We start from the raw sequence: 16,182 nt of genomic DNA, 5'->3' as shown, positions 1-16,182 counted from the left end.
ATTACGTACACATGGGAGCAGGATCTGGGATCATCAGACAAGGTATACCAAGGAACAGGTCTGGGACACCAGGCACTGTGTAGTTATATAATCTGAAACATTTAAAATAATATTCTTCACCACAAATGACAGCACTGCCCACAGATAGTAAATTCCAGCCTTTGTTTGCCCTGTTACCTTTTCTTCTGTCCATAAGTTGTAGGCACACTTCTACAATTTTCTCACATTTTCTATTTGCAGAATTCATTTTTTATGAATGTATTACTGTTCACTTGGTTATTATTTCAGATGGCTACAGAACTACATTTAGATTAGGAAAACCAATGACAACACAAGATAGAAATAATATAAAGCAATTCTGCATTCACCAGGTACTTTCTGGGGTTATAAGGCAAGTTGTCCCTAACCTCCCATAATTTTAAATAGTCTTATTTTGTAGTAAGAAGGAAGTGTTTGCTTACCTCTCTTCAGACTGTGGTGGATTCCAGGGATCAGCTTTCCCATGACAAGCAAAAGCAAATTGTGACTACTTGCTTTCAGTCTTGCATCTATGTATGTCTTTCCATTTGAAACTTTTTCCATATCTATTTAAAATTGATAATTTTTATGTGGCTATAATGCATCAGTTCCTGTACAGCAATTGTGCTGCCTATGAAGGCCATTTGTTCAACAGTACATTTATTATCAGATTTTTTTTTTTATTATTAGGGTCTATATTGTCTATATATACTTCCACGGTGGTGCAGCGGTAGCGTTGTTGCCTCACAGCAAGAGGTTCTCCCATTCGATTCTCAGCTTGGGTTGGGAGTGCCTTCTGTGTGGAGTTTGCATGTTCTCCCCATGGTCAAGTGGGCATTTGAAAGACATGTGTTGAATGGGCATGCCTTTGTTGAAGGTTGGGCATCGGGTTGGCAACTCAACACCATAAAAACCATCTGCCAATCATTAGCGGACCGGAGTTCCACTGTGGCGACCCCTAACTGGGAAAAGCGGAAAGACAAACAACATTAGGGACTATATAAATTTTGTAATTTATGTGTTATGCTTTAAGTATGGAAAATGAATTGATGTCACCAGTGATTTCATTATTATATGTCAGTGAATTGATTCTGTTCACAAATAAAGTCACTGCAAAGCATTTATTCTTGTGTGGTACTAGCATTATTCTGTTTCATAGTCTATAATAGCACCAGGGAGTTGCAAATATTGCTAATAGTCCAGTCTGTGCACATTTTTGTTTTACTTTATTTGATGTGAGCATTCATTAGCCTCCTTTCAGTTTCACACACACACACACACACACACACACACACACACACACACACACACACACACACACACACACACACACACATACATGCACATGTATGGGTGTGGATTAGTCACAAACTCCCAATGCAAACAACAACCTTAAAGAAAACGCATTATGCACAAACATAATCTAGTCGAACTTTCTTATGCTTGTACCAGGAAAATGCATCAGTTGGAGTCCATGTAAAAACTGTCTTACATTAAGTTGCACTGACAAAGAAATGGTAGGATTTAACAGCTGTCTCCATCTATACCTTGAAGATGCTGGTACTAACATTATGCAAAGACACTAAGAAGCTGCTTTTATTGCCATCATTGCCCATGTGCTACGTTTGCCTATCATTCTCATTCACTTACATGATAGTAGTTATGCAGGACCCCTCCAAATATGTCAATAACCCTTGGGTCCCCTTAGTCTCATCTGAGCCACTTGTATTTTACTATCACAGTAATATGCTAATACATATAAAATGTAATGGGCATTGTCTGCTAAAACATACATTTATAGCTTTATATGATGCACAGTATTTTGGCGTGCCATAATGTTAACCACAATAGTTTGGCAGAACTACTGATACAGCTTTTTTTCCTTAAATCTTTTTACCTGTCATTTTGATTTTAAATCAGTGACACCTGATCACATGTACCCTTACCGTCACTGCTCTGCATATATTAAATCAGTACCCTTATCATCACTGATCTGCATACTTTAAATCAGTGACACCTGATCTCATGTACACTTACCGTCACTGCTCTGCATACCTTAAATCAGTGACACCTGATCACACATACACTTACAGTCACTGCTCTGCATACCTTAAATCAGTGACATCTGATTATACTGTACACTTACCATCACTGCTCTGCATACCTTAACTCAATGAAACCTGATCATACTGTACACTTACTGTCACTGCTCTGCATACCTTAAATCAGTGACACATGATTATACTGTGCACTTACCATCACTGCTCTGCATACCTTAAATCAGAAACACCTGATTACAGGTACACTTACCATCACTGCTCTGCATACCTTAAATCAATGACACCTGATCATACTGTAAACATACAGTCACTGCTCTGCATACCTTAAATCAGTGACACCTGATCACATGTACCCTTACAGTCACTGCTCTGCATATATTAAATCAGTACCCTTATCATCACTGATCTGCATACTTTAAATCAGTGACACCTGATCTCATGTACCCTTACTGTCACTGCTCTGCATACCTTAAATCAGTGACACCTGATCATACTGTACACTTACCGTCACTGCTCTGCATACCTTAAATCAGTGACACCTGATTATACTGTGCACTTACCATTACTACTCTGCATACCTTAAGTCAGTGACACCTGATTATACTGTGCACTTACCATCACTGCTCTGCATACCTTAAATCAATGACACCTGATCATACTGTAAACATACAGTCACTGCTCTGCATACCTTAAATCAGTGACACCTGATTACATGTACCCTTACTGTCTCTGCTCTGCTTACCTTAAATCAGTGTAACATGATCACACATACACTTACCATCACTGCTCTGCATACCTTAATTCAGTGACACCTGATCACAAGTACCGCTACCATCATTGCTCTGCATACCTTAAATAAGTGACAACTGATTACACATACCCTTACTATCACTGCTCTGCATACTTTAAATCAGTGACACCTGATCACACTGTAAACTTACCATCACTGCTCTGCATACCTTAAATCAGTGACACCTGATCACTTGTACCCTTACTGTCACTGCTCTGCATACCTTAAATTGGTGACACCTGATCACACGTACACTTAACCATCACTGTTCTACATACCTTAAATCAGTGACACCTGATTATACTGTACACTTACCGCCACTGATCTGCATACCTTAAATCAGTGACATCTGATCACACATACCCTTACCATCACTGCTCTGCATACCTTAAATCAGTGACACCTGGTGACATGTACCCTTACCATCACTGCTCTGCATACCTTAAATCAGTGACACCTGATTACATGTACCCTTACTGTCACTGCTCTGCATACCTTAAATCAGTGACACCTGATCACATGTACCATTACCATCACTGCACTGCATATGTTAAATCAGTGACACCTGATTATACTGTTCCCTTACCATCACTGCTCTGCATACCTTAAATCAGTGACACCTGATCACATGTACCCTTATCACTGCTCTGCATAAGTTAAATCAGTGACACCTGATCAAACATACACTTACTGTCATTGCTCTGCATACCTTAAATCAGTAACACCTAATTATACTATACACCTACCATCCCTGATCTGCATACCTTAAATCAGTGACACCTGATCACACGTACCCTTACCATCACTACTCTGCATACCTTAAATCAGTGATATCTGATCACACATACACTTACCATCACTGCTTTGCATACATTAAATGACACCTGATTATACTGTACACATACCAGCACTGATCTGCATACCTTAAATCAGTGACAAATGATCACATGTATCCTCACCATCACTGCTCTAAATACCTTAAATCACTGCCAACTGATTAGTGACACCTGATTATATTGTACACTTAACTTCACTGATCTGCATACCTTAAGTCAGTGACACCTGATCACACATACCATTACCGTCTCTGTACACCCTTAAATCAGTGACACCTGATCACATGTACCCTTACCGTCACTGCTCTGCATACCATAAATCAGTGACACCTGATTACATGAACCTTTACTGTCACTGGTCTGCATAGCTTAAATCAGTGACACCTGATTACATGTACCCTTAACATCACTGCTCTGCATACCTTAAATCAGTGACATCTGATCACACTGTCACTTACCGTCACTGCTCCACATACTTTAAATCAGTGACAGCTGATCACTTGTACCCTTACCATCACTGATCTGGACACCTTAAATCAGTAACACCTGATCACATATACCCTTACCATCACTGCTCTGCATACCTTAAATCAGTGGCACCTGATTATACTGTATCCTTACCGTCACTGCTCTGCAAATCTTAAATCAGTGACATCTGATCACATGTACCCTTACTGTCTCTGCATACCTTAAATCAGTGACACCCGATAACACTGTCAATTACCGTCACTGCTCCGCATACCTTAAATCAGTGACACCTGATCCCATGTACCCTTACGTCACTGCTTTGCATACCTTAAATCAGTGACACCTGATTACATGTACCCTTACCGTCATTGATCTGCACACCTTAAATCAGTAACACCTGATCACATGTTCCATTACCATCACTGCTCTGCATAACTAAAATCAGTGACGCCTGATCATACTGTACACTTACGTCACTGCTTTGCATATCTTAAATCAGTGACACCTGATCACACATATCCTTACCATCACTGCTCTGCATAACTTAAATCAGTGACACCTGATTACATGTAACTTTACTGCCACTGCTCTGTATTCCTTAAATCAGTGACGCCTGATCAAACTGTACACTTACTGTCACTGCTCTGCATACCTTAAATCAGTGACACCTGATCACACTGTACACTTACCATCACTGATCTGCATACCTTACATCACTGACACCTGATCACATGTACCCTTTCCGTCAATGCTCTGCATACCTTAAATCAGTGACACCTGATCACACGTCCCCTTACCGTAACTGGTCTGCATACCTTAAATCAGTAACACCTGATTACACGGTCACTTACCATCACTACTCTGTATACCTTAAATCAGTGACACCTGATCACACATACACTTACTGTCCATGCTCTGCGTACCTTAAATCAGTGACACCTAACCATACTGTACACTCACTGTCACTGGTCTGCAAGCCTTAAATCAGTGACACCTGATTACATGTACCCTTACCGTCACTGCTCTGCATACCTTAAATCAGTAACACCTGATCACACTGTCATTTACCGTCACTACTCTGTATACCTTAAATCAGTGAAACCTGATTACATGTACACTTACCATCACTGCTCTGCATACATTAAATAAGTGACACCTGATTATACTGTACACATACCGTCACTGATCTGCATACCTTAAATCAGTGACACGTGATCACACATACCCTTACCATCACTGCTCTAAATACCTTAAATCACTGCCAGCTGATTACATGTACCCTTACTGCCTTGCTCTGCTTACTTTAAATCAGTGACACCTGATCACACTATCACTTACTGTCACTGTTCTGTATACCTTAAGTCAGTGACACCTGATCGTACTGTACACTTACCATCACTGATCTGTACACCTTAAATCAGTAACACCACCTTAAATCAGTGACACCTGATTATACTGTACACTTAACTTCACTCACTGATCTGCATACCTTAAGTCAGTGACACCTGATCACACATACCATAACCGTCTCTGTATACCTTAAATCAGTGACACCTGATCACATGTACCCTTACTGTCACTGCTTTGCATACCTTAAATCAGTGACACCTGATTACATGAACATTTACCATCACTGCTCTGCATACCTTAAATCAGTGACACCTGATTATATGTACCCTTACTATCACTGCTCTGCATACCTTAAATCAGTGACACCTGATCACACTGTCACTTACCATCACTGCTCCACATACCTTAAATCAGTGACACCTGATCACACGTACCCTTACCGTCACTGATCTGCACACCTTATATCAGTAACACCTGATCACCTGTACCCTTATAATCACTGCTCTACATACCTTAAATCAGTGGTACCGGATTATACTGTACCCTTACCGTCACTGCTCTGCAAACCTTAAATCAATTACACCTGATCACACGTACCCTTACTGTCTCTGCATACCTTAAATCAGTGACACCTGATAACACTGTCACTTACCGTCACTGCTCCGTATACCTTAAATCAGTGACACCTGATCACATGTTTCCTTAAGACACTGCCCTGCATACCTTAAATCAGTGACACCTGATTACATGTACCCTTACCATCATTGATCTGCACACCTTAAATCAGTAACACCTGATCACATGTACCATTACCATCACTGCTCTGCATAACTGAAATCAGTGACACCTGAACATACTGTACACCTACGTCACTGCTTTGCATGCCTTAAATCAGTGACACCTGATTACTTGTAACTTTACTGCCACTGCTCTACATACCTTAAATCAGTGACACCTGATCATACAATTACTTTCACTGCTCTGCATACCTTACATTAGTGACACCTAATCATACTGTACACTTACAGTCACTGCTCTGCATACCTTAAATTAGTGACACCTGATCACACTGTACACTTACCGTCACTGTCCTGCATACCTTACATCACTGACACCTGATCACATGTACCCTTACTCTCACTGCTCTGCATACCTTAAATCAGTGACACCTGATCACACGTACCCTTACCATCACTGGTCTGCATACCTTAAATCAGTAACACCTCATCACACTGTCACTTACCGTCACTACTCTGTATACCTTAAATCAGTGACAACTGATCACACATACACTAACCGTCACTGCTCTGCATACCTTAAATCAGTGACACCTGACCATACTGTACACTCACCGTCACTGGTCTGCAAGCCTTAAATCAGTGACACCTGATTACATGTACCCTTACCATCACTGCTCTGCATACCTTAAATCAGTAACACCTGATCACACTGTCACTTACTGTCTCTACTTTGTATACCTTAAATCAGTGACACCTGATCAGACATATACTTACCGTCACTGCTCTGCATACCTTAAATCAGTGACACCTGATCATACTGTACACTTACTGTCACTGCTCTGCAAGCCTTAAATCAGTGACACCTGATTACATGTACGCTTACCGTCACTGATCTGCATAACTTAAATTAGTCACACCTGATCATACTGTACACTTACTGTCACTGCTCTGCAAACCTTAAATCAGTGACACCTGATCACATGTACCCTTACTGTCTCTGCATATCTTAAATCAGTGACACCTGATAACACTGTCACTTACCGTCACTGCTCCGCATACCTGAAATCAGTTACTCCTGATCACGTGTACCCTTACGTCACTGCTCTGCATACCTTAAATCAGTGAGACATGATTACATGTACCCTTTCCGTCATTGATCTGCACACCTTAAATCAGTAACACCTGATCACATGTACCATTACCATCACTGCTCTGCATAACTAAAATCAATGACGCCTGATCATAATGTACACTTACGTCACTGCTTTGCATACCTTAAATCAGTGACACCTGATCACACATATCCTTACCATCACTGCACTGCATAACTTAAATCAGTGACACCTGATTACATGTAACTTTACTGCCACTGCTCTGCATACCTTAAATCAGTGACACCTGACCATACTGTATACTCACCGTCACTGGTCTGCAAGCCTTAAATCAGTGACACCTGATTACATGAACCCTTACCTTCACTGCTCTGCATATCTTAAATCAGTAACACCTGATCACACTGTCACTTACCATCACTACTCTGTATACCTTAAATCAGTGACACCTGATCACACATATACTTACCGTCACTGCCCTGCATACCTTAAATCAGTGACACCTGATCATACTGTACACTTACCGTCACTGCTCTGCAAGCCTTAAATCAGTGACACCTGATTACATGTACGCTTACCGTCACTGATCTGCATACCTTAAATCAGTGACACCTGATCATACTGTACACTTACTGTCACTGCCCTGCATACTTTATATCAGTGACACCAAATCATACTGTAAACTTACCATCACTGCTCTGCATACCTTAACTCAGCGACACCTGATCATACTCTACACTTACTGTCACTGTTCTGCATCTTAAATCAGTGACACCTGATTATTCTTTACACTTACCATCACTGATCTGCATACCTTAAATCAGTGACACCTGATCACATGTACCCTAACCATCACTGCTCTGCATACCTTAAATCAGTGACACCTGATTAAACATACCCTTATCATCACTGCTCTGCATACCTTAAATCAGTGACACCTGATCACATGTACCCTTACCGTCACTGCTCTGCATATCATAAATCAGTGACACCTGATCACACATACACTTACCATCACTGCTCTACATACCGTAAATCAGTGACACCTGATTATACTGTACACTTACCATCACTGATCTGCATAGCTTAAATCAGTGACACCTGAACACACATACCCTTACCATCACTGCTCTGCATACCTTAAATCAGTGACACCTGATTACATGTACCCTTACTGTCTCTGCCCTGCTTAACTTAAATCAGTGACACCTGAACACACATACACTTGCCATAACTGCTCTGCATACCTTAAATCAGTGACACCTGATTATACTATATACTTAACTTCACTGATCTGTATACCTTAAGTCAGTGACACCTGATCACACATACCCTTACAGTCTCTGCATACCTTAAATCAGTGACACCTGATCACACTGTCACTTATCGTCACTGCACCATATACCTTAAATCAGTGACACCTGATCACATGTACCCTTACCATCACTGCTCTGCATACCTTAAATCAGTGACACCTGATCACATGTACCCTTATCATCACTGCACTGCATACTTTAAATCAGTGAAACCTGATCACACATACACTTACCATCACTGCTCTGCATACCTTAAAACTTACCGTCACTGCTCTGCAAACCTTAAATCAATGACACCTGATCACATGTACCCTTACCGTCACTGATCTACATACCTTAAATCAGCGACACCTGATCACACATACACTTACCATCAATGCCCTGCATACCTTAAATCAGTGACACCTGATTATACTGTACACTTACAGTCAATGATCTGCATACCTTAAATCAGTGCCACCTGATCACATGTACCCTTACTGTCACTGCTCTGCATACCTTAAATCAGTGACACCTGATTACATGTACCCTTACCATCACTGCTCTGCATACCTTAAATCAGTGACACCTGATTACATGTTCCTGTACTGTCACTGCTCTGCATACCTTAAATCAGTGACACCTGATCATACTGCACACTTACCGTCACTGATCTGCACACCTTAAATCAGTAACACCTGATCACATGTACCCTTACCATCACTGCTCTGCATACCTTAAATCAGTGACACCTGATTATACTATACACTTACCATCACTAATCTGCATGCCTTAAATCAGTCACACCAGATCACACATACCCTTACCATCACTGCACTGCATACCTTAAATCAGTGACACCTGAATACACGTACCCTTACAGTCACTGCTCTGCATACCTTAAATCAGTGACACCTGATCACACGTACTCTTACCGTCACTGTTCTGCATATCTTAAAGCAGTAACACCTGATCACACTGTCACTTTCCATCACTACTCTGCATACCTTCAATCAGTTACACCTAATCACACTGTTACTTACTATCACTGCTCCACATACCTTAAATCAGTGACACCTGATCACATGTACCCTTACCGTCACTGCTCTACATACCTTAAATCAGTGACACCTGATTACATGAACCCTTACTGTTCACTGCACTGCATACCTTAAATCAGTGACACCTGATTACATGTACCCTTACTGTCACTGCTCTGTATACCTTAAATCAGTGACACCTGATCACATGTACCCTTATCATCACTGCTCTGCATACCTTAAATCAGTGACACCTGATCACACATACCCTTACCGTCTCTGCATACCTTAAATCAGTTACACCTAATCACACTGTCACTTGCTGTCACTGCTCCACATACCTTAAATCAGTGACACCTGATCACATGTACCCTTACCGTCTCTGCTCTACATACCTTAAATCAGTGACACCTGATTACATGAACCCTTACCGTTCACTGCTCTGCATTCCTTAAATCAGTGACACCTGATTACATGTACCCTTACTGTCACTGCTCTGTATACCTTAAATCAGTGACAACTGATCATACTGTACACTTACCATCACTGATTTGCACACCTTAAATCAGTAACACCTGATCACATGTACCCTTATCATCACTGCTCTGCATACCTTAAATCAGTGACACCTGATCACATGTACCCTTACCGTCTCTGCATACCTTAAATCAGTGACACCTGATAACACTGTCACTTACTGTCACTGCTCCGCATACTTTAAATCAGTAACACCTGATCACATGTACCCTTACCGTCACTGCTCTGCATACCTTAAATCAGTGGCACCTGATTACATGTACCCTTACCATCACTGCTCTGCATGCCTTAAATCAGTGACATCTGATTATACTGTACACTTACCGTCACTGCTCTGCATACCTTAAATCAGTGACACCTGATCACACATATCCTTTCCATCACTGCTTTGCATGCCTTAAATCAGTGACACCTGATTACATGCACCCTTGCTTGCAGTGCTCTGCATACCTTAAATCACTGACACCTGATCACATGTACCCTTACCGTCACTGCTCTGCTTACCTTAAATCAGTGACACCTGATCACACGTAACCTTACCATCACTGTTCTGCATATCTTAAAGCAGTAACACCTGATCACACTGTCACTTTCCATCACTACTCTGCATACCTTAAATCAGTGACACCTGATCAGACTGTACACATACCGTCACTGACCTGTATACCTTAAATCACTGACACCTGATCACTTGTACACTTACCGTCACTGCTCTGCATACCTTAAATCAGTGACACCTGATCACACATACCCTTACCATCACTGCTCTGCAAACCTTAAAGCAGTAACACCTGATCACACTGTCACTTCCATCACTGCCCTGCATACCTTAAATTAGTGACACCTGATCATAATGTACACTTTCTGTCACTGCTCTGCAAGCCTTAAATCAGTGACACCTGATTACATGTACCCTTACCATCACTGCTCTGCATACCTTAAATCAGTGACACCTGATCACACATACCCTTACCATCACTGCTCTGCATACCTTAAGTCAGTACCACCTGATCACACTGTCACTTACCGTCACTACTCAGCATACCTTAAATCAGTGACACCTGATCACACATACACTTACCATCACTGCTCTGCATACCTTAAATCAGTGACACCTGATCACATGTACCCTTACCATCTCTGCATACCTTAAATCAGTGACACCTGATAACACTGTCACTTACCGTCACTGCTCCGCATACTTTAAATCAGTGACACCTGATCACATGTACCCTTACCGTCACTGCTCTGCATACCTTAAATCAGTGACACCTGATTACATGTACCCTTACCATCACTGCTCTGCATGCCTTAAATCAGTGACATCTGATCATACTGTACACTTACCGTCACTGCTCTGCATACCTTAAATCAGTGACACCTGATCACACATATCCTTTCCATCACTGCTTTGCATACCTTAAATCAGTGACACCTGATCACACATATCCTTTTCATCACTGCTTTGCATACCTTAAATCAGTGACACCTGATTACATGCACCCTTGCTTGCAGTGCTCTGCATACCTTAAATCAATGACACCTGATCACACTGTGCACTTACCATCACTGATCTGCATATCTTAAATCACTGACACCTGATCACATGTACCCTTACCGTCACTGCTCTGCTTACCTTAAATCAGTGACACCTGATCAGACTGTACACATATCGTCACTGCTCTGCATACCTTAAAGCAGTAACACCTGATCACACTGTCACTTTCCATCACTGCTCTGCATACCTTAAATTAGTGACACCTGATCATAATGTACACTTTCCGTCACTGCTCTGCAAGCCTTAAATCAGTGACACCTGATTACATGTACCCTTACCGTCACTGCTCTGCATACCTTAAATCAGTGACACCTGATCACACATACCCTTACCATCACTGCTCTGCATACCTTAAGTCAGTAACACCTGATCACACTGTCACTTACCGTCACTACTCTGCATACCTTAAATCAGTGACACCTGATCACACATACACTTACCATCACTGCTCTGCATACCTTAAATCAGTGACACCTGATCATACTGTACACAGGAACCAATGAGCAAGAAAATAAAGTCAGTAACTGCTTTATATGTACTAGGCAGGGCAAAAAATTAGATTCCATGTGTGTGTGCATGTGTCTGTGTGTGTGTCTGTCTGTCTGTCTGCCTGCCTGCCTGCCTATGTCTATGTGTGACAGATCTAGTATGATTTCCTTTTCAGTCCCTCTAATGACCATTTCAGCTTTTACAGTAAGGGTTTCTCAGCATTTTATTGCTTTTCTTATGTAAATTAATATGCGTGGAAAAAACTGTTAACACTCTGACTGGCTTTGCTGCTCCATTGATTTCAGAGAAATTATTTTATTGCTTGATGTTTCTTGTTGTACTTTGCCTCCCTAATACTAGAAATGTATAATGTTTAATGTTCATAAATTCAAACTCTGAGCTGTCAAGGATGCCAACTTGTCAAATTTGCAACTTGTTAAGGCTACTGTGATTACAGTTGTGGGCGCACTGTTTTGTAGGCAGCATCCTTTACATAAGGTTGAAGAGCTATACTGCGTAAAAAGAGCACAGGGCAAGCTTCCAACTTCCACCCCTAAATCCCACTATGGGTCCTGCAGTCACAAAGATATACATACCAAATTGGAATCAGACACAAAATGATCAGTTAACTCTTTTAGCTCTGGCATACTATTGCACAAAGATTTAGGCCCAGATAGGAATTGTTCTCCTCCTCCTCACCCTTTGTGCACTCCAACACTGCTCTTTCCTTAAGTGTCCCCATTTCTACCCCCATGACTGTTGGTGAATTGAGAACAGAGCAGAGCAGCACAGTAGTGTCATATCTGCTATCTTAGTATGTGTGAGGAACTTTGATATGCCCTAAGTGGGCAGGGCTGTTCGTATGTGGGAGGATCTTTGATATGCCCTAACAGGGTAGGGCTGCCATTGCAAGTATCGCTGCATGTAATGTTTTATTCCACTCAATGCACAATAATGTATTTGCATATGCAATATATATATATATATATATATATATATATATATATATATATATATATATATAGTTTACTATTAAAATCTCGAAAGTGAAAACAAAAAAGGTACTTATGAGCGAAGTGTTTCACCGAAAGTACACATCACCTAATGGCCCTAATGTCGAAAAACAGCTGTTAATGCCAAAAATGTCAAACACAACATTTTTGGCACTTAACAGCAATCCCACCCTTCCCATAATTCCCTAACTAGGAAACCTAACTTCCTGTTTATGTGGGATGTGCTGCAACCCCCACAACCCCCCTAACTATATATTCCAACTCCGAGATTGCACTACAGTGAGGAAAGGGATGTATTTCCCTTACCGCACTGTACTGCAATCCCTGTACATAATTGAACGTTATATTTGCAAATGCACAGACCATTCGAAAATATTCCATTCGATTACATGGCTGGCACACATATGAACTATTTGAACATCTGTAGTTTGAATAGTTCATAGGCATGCATTGCTACACCGACTTTTTAATAGTAAACCTATACATATATATATATATATATATATATATATATATATATATATATATATATATAATCTACACACGCATGCACACACACACACACACACACACACACACACACACACACACACACACACACACACACACACACACAGTGTGTGTGGGTGTGTGTGTTTGTGTAGCTGTTTTACTAAACAAGTTTTTTTATGAAGACTTGCTGATTTTCTGAAGAATTCAAGATTTGTATCAAAAATATTTTAAAATTAGTAATCCAATGATGATCCTTCATTAGACTAATCAATAAAGTGTTAACTTTGTAGATCTATCAGCCGAGGGGCCAAATCAAGCTACTCAAACCAAGCTGAAGAAAGCAAGACTTGCTGATGACCTCAATGAAAAAATTGCTTTAAGGCCTGGACCTCTGGAGCTAGTAGAAAAGAATATAATTCCTGTTGACTCTGCACTAAAAGAGGCCATTAAAGGTATACAGAGTGAGATATTTAATTTAATTGTATAGTAAGTAAAATTAATATACAAGTGGGAAAGTGCAAGACTTTATTAATGTCAAAAATGGGCAGTATTTGTGGACTATATGCTGAGTATAGCAGATATACCAGTGCTAATAGTATGACTTTTTAAGAAGGCCAAAGTCATGTTTCATATGTTTCACTGTGAAACATGACTCTATAATTTAATGTGTATTAGTAATCCATATAGTAAGAAATGTAAAAAATAATGAAGGCTGAAGTTTTCACCTTTAACCTTTTTACTTTACTGCATATCACTTTATTAAAGTATTTTTCTTTGAATGAAAACTTTATGTCCAGCATCAAAGATGGTCTGCGTTTTCTGCCAAACATAATGAACATAATAAAAAAAAACAATGTGAAGGAATATGACTAGTCTGACGATCACAACCGGTCTGTGATAGTTTGTGGAAAGGATTTGAGAAGACGTAATGAAATGACATTATGACCACAGATGCAATCACAGTTTACTTAGAAATTCCTGTCAGTTTATTTATATCTATGTTGGAGAGGAGTTTGCTGCCAGAATAAGCTCAGGGACTGCCCAATGAGGCAAAGATAATTAGGAAGGCTATATTTATAGTTACAGACATATGATAAAGCTGTAAATGGACCTGTTTCCTCATGATGTGTTTACTGGAACTTTTATGACATAGTAATTAACCAGCATGTTTTTATTTATTTATTCATTTGTTTATTTTTGCAGCAGGCAAACTAAGTAGTGATTTGGTTAACAATGAATACTCTTCCTGTATGAACCTACAGCATATGTCACATTATTTTTTATATATGCAGTGTAATATTACTTAAGGACTCCAAACTACTTCAAACATTTGCTTTATAATTTTTGTGGCAAAATACGGATAGTCTTTGTGTTTTGCAATCGTGTGTGTGTGTGTGTGTGTGTGTGTGTGTGTGTGTGTGTGTGTGTGTGTGTGTGTGTGTGTGTGTGTGTGTGTGTGTGTGTGTGTGTGTGTGTGTGTGTGTGTGTGTGTGTGTGTGTGTGTGTGTGTGTGTGTGTGTGTGTGTGTGTGTGTCTGAGGGACCCCTGTTTAACATTGTTTTTGGAAGGTTCTTACATTTAATCCTGATGATAACATGATTGTTACACAGAAGCTGTTATGCCTGAACCTTGTTATAATAAGTTTAATATTTAGTATGTTTTGAGAGTAATTAGGACACTCCATTTATTGCAATTGATAAAATGAACAGTAATAGCTCCACTTCAAATGTGTTTGCTTACTCGCAGGAACTCTCCAGAAAAATACCAGTTCTGCAGCTGCTAATGTAACTGATTTCTTTCATGTCACTCAGAAGTAAAGCTAAATGTATTATATTAGTTATTTGAGTTGTAATCTATCCATTTAAAGGATAACTATGGGCAGAAACTGAAGTATGCCTTGTAGTCATTTCTTGAACATCTACAAGCTGTTGTCTTTCCGTAATTCTGATATTCCAAAAATCTCCAAAAAGACCTGCGGCTATGGGCATCTATTCTGCTATAAATTCATTTTCCAGACAAAGATGCACCTTCCACAATACCTCAGAATCCCCTATTGTTTTGTGCTTTTTTCTCTCATTTATCTTTTTACAATGATTTTAGAGTACAGTGCCTAAAGACAGTTTCCACTGTTTATATTTTAAATGGCTCCCTTTAACTTTATTAGTTGTAAACTACAACAAATCAAAGTATGTTACTCAAAAAGTCCTCTGGCAAGTGTCTGAAGAAGAATTGATAGGGTACCTGAATTCTGTACAATGCAAATCCAAGTCACTGATAACAGGATACCTAAGAAAAAAAACGTTGAATAAAACTTTGAATAAAAAAAAAAGAAAGAAAGAGTTATTACAGAATGACTTTCCCTACCTTGCCTTTGCTGGGATACA

The 16,182-nt window shown here is 40.1% G+C and overlaps 1 protein-coding gene across 4 annotated transcripts in view; it reads left to right on the top strand.

Moving 5' to 3' along the window:
* Positions 1–16,182, top strand: part of MYOCD (myocardin) — a 191,388-nt gene that overhangs the window by 80,520 nt on the left and 94,686 nt on the right. For 3 of the 4 annotated variants that reach the window (XM_044068157.1, XM_044068156.1, XM_044068154.1), the window contains one exon: positions 14,089–14,250. The exons of the other annotated variant lie outside the window; for it this stretch is intronic. In XM_044068157.1, the coding sequence (XP_043924092.1) occupies positions 14,089–14,250 (162 nt within the window). The remainder of the gene's footprint in view (positions 1–14,088; positions 14,251–16,182) is intronic. 4 annotated transcript variants of the gene reach the window in all.

Source organism: Protopterus annectens, chromosome 4.part0, assembly GCF_019279795.1.
Source record: "Protopterus annectens isolate FY-2018-M chromosome 4.part0, PAN1.0, whole genome shotgun sequence".
Classification (NCBI taxonomy): Eukaryota; Metazoa; Chordata; order Ceratodontiformes; family Protopteridae; genus Protopterus; species Protopterus annectens.
Note: the sequence above shows the minus strand (reverse complement) of the source record. Positions and strands in the feature narration are given on the sequence as shown.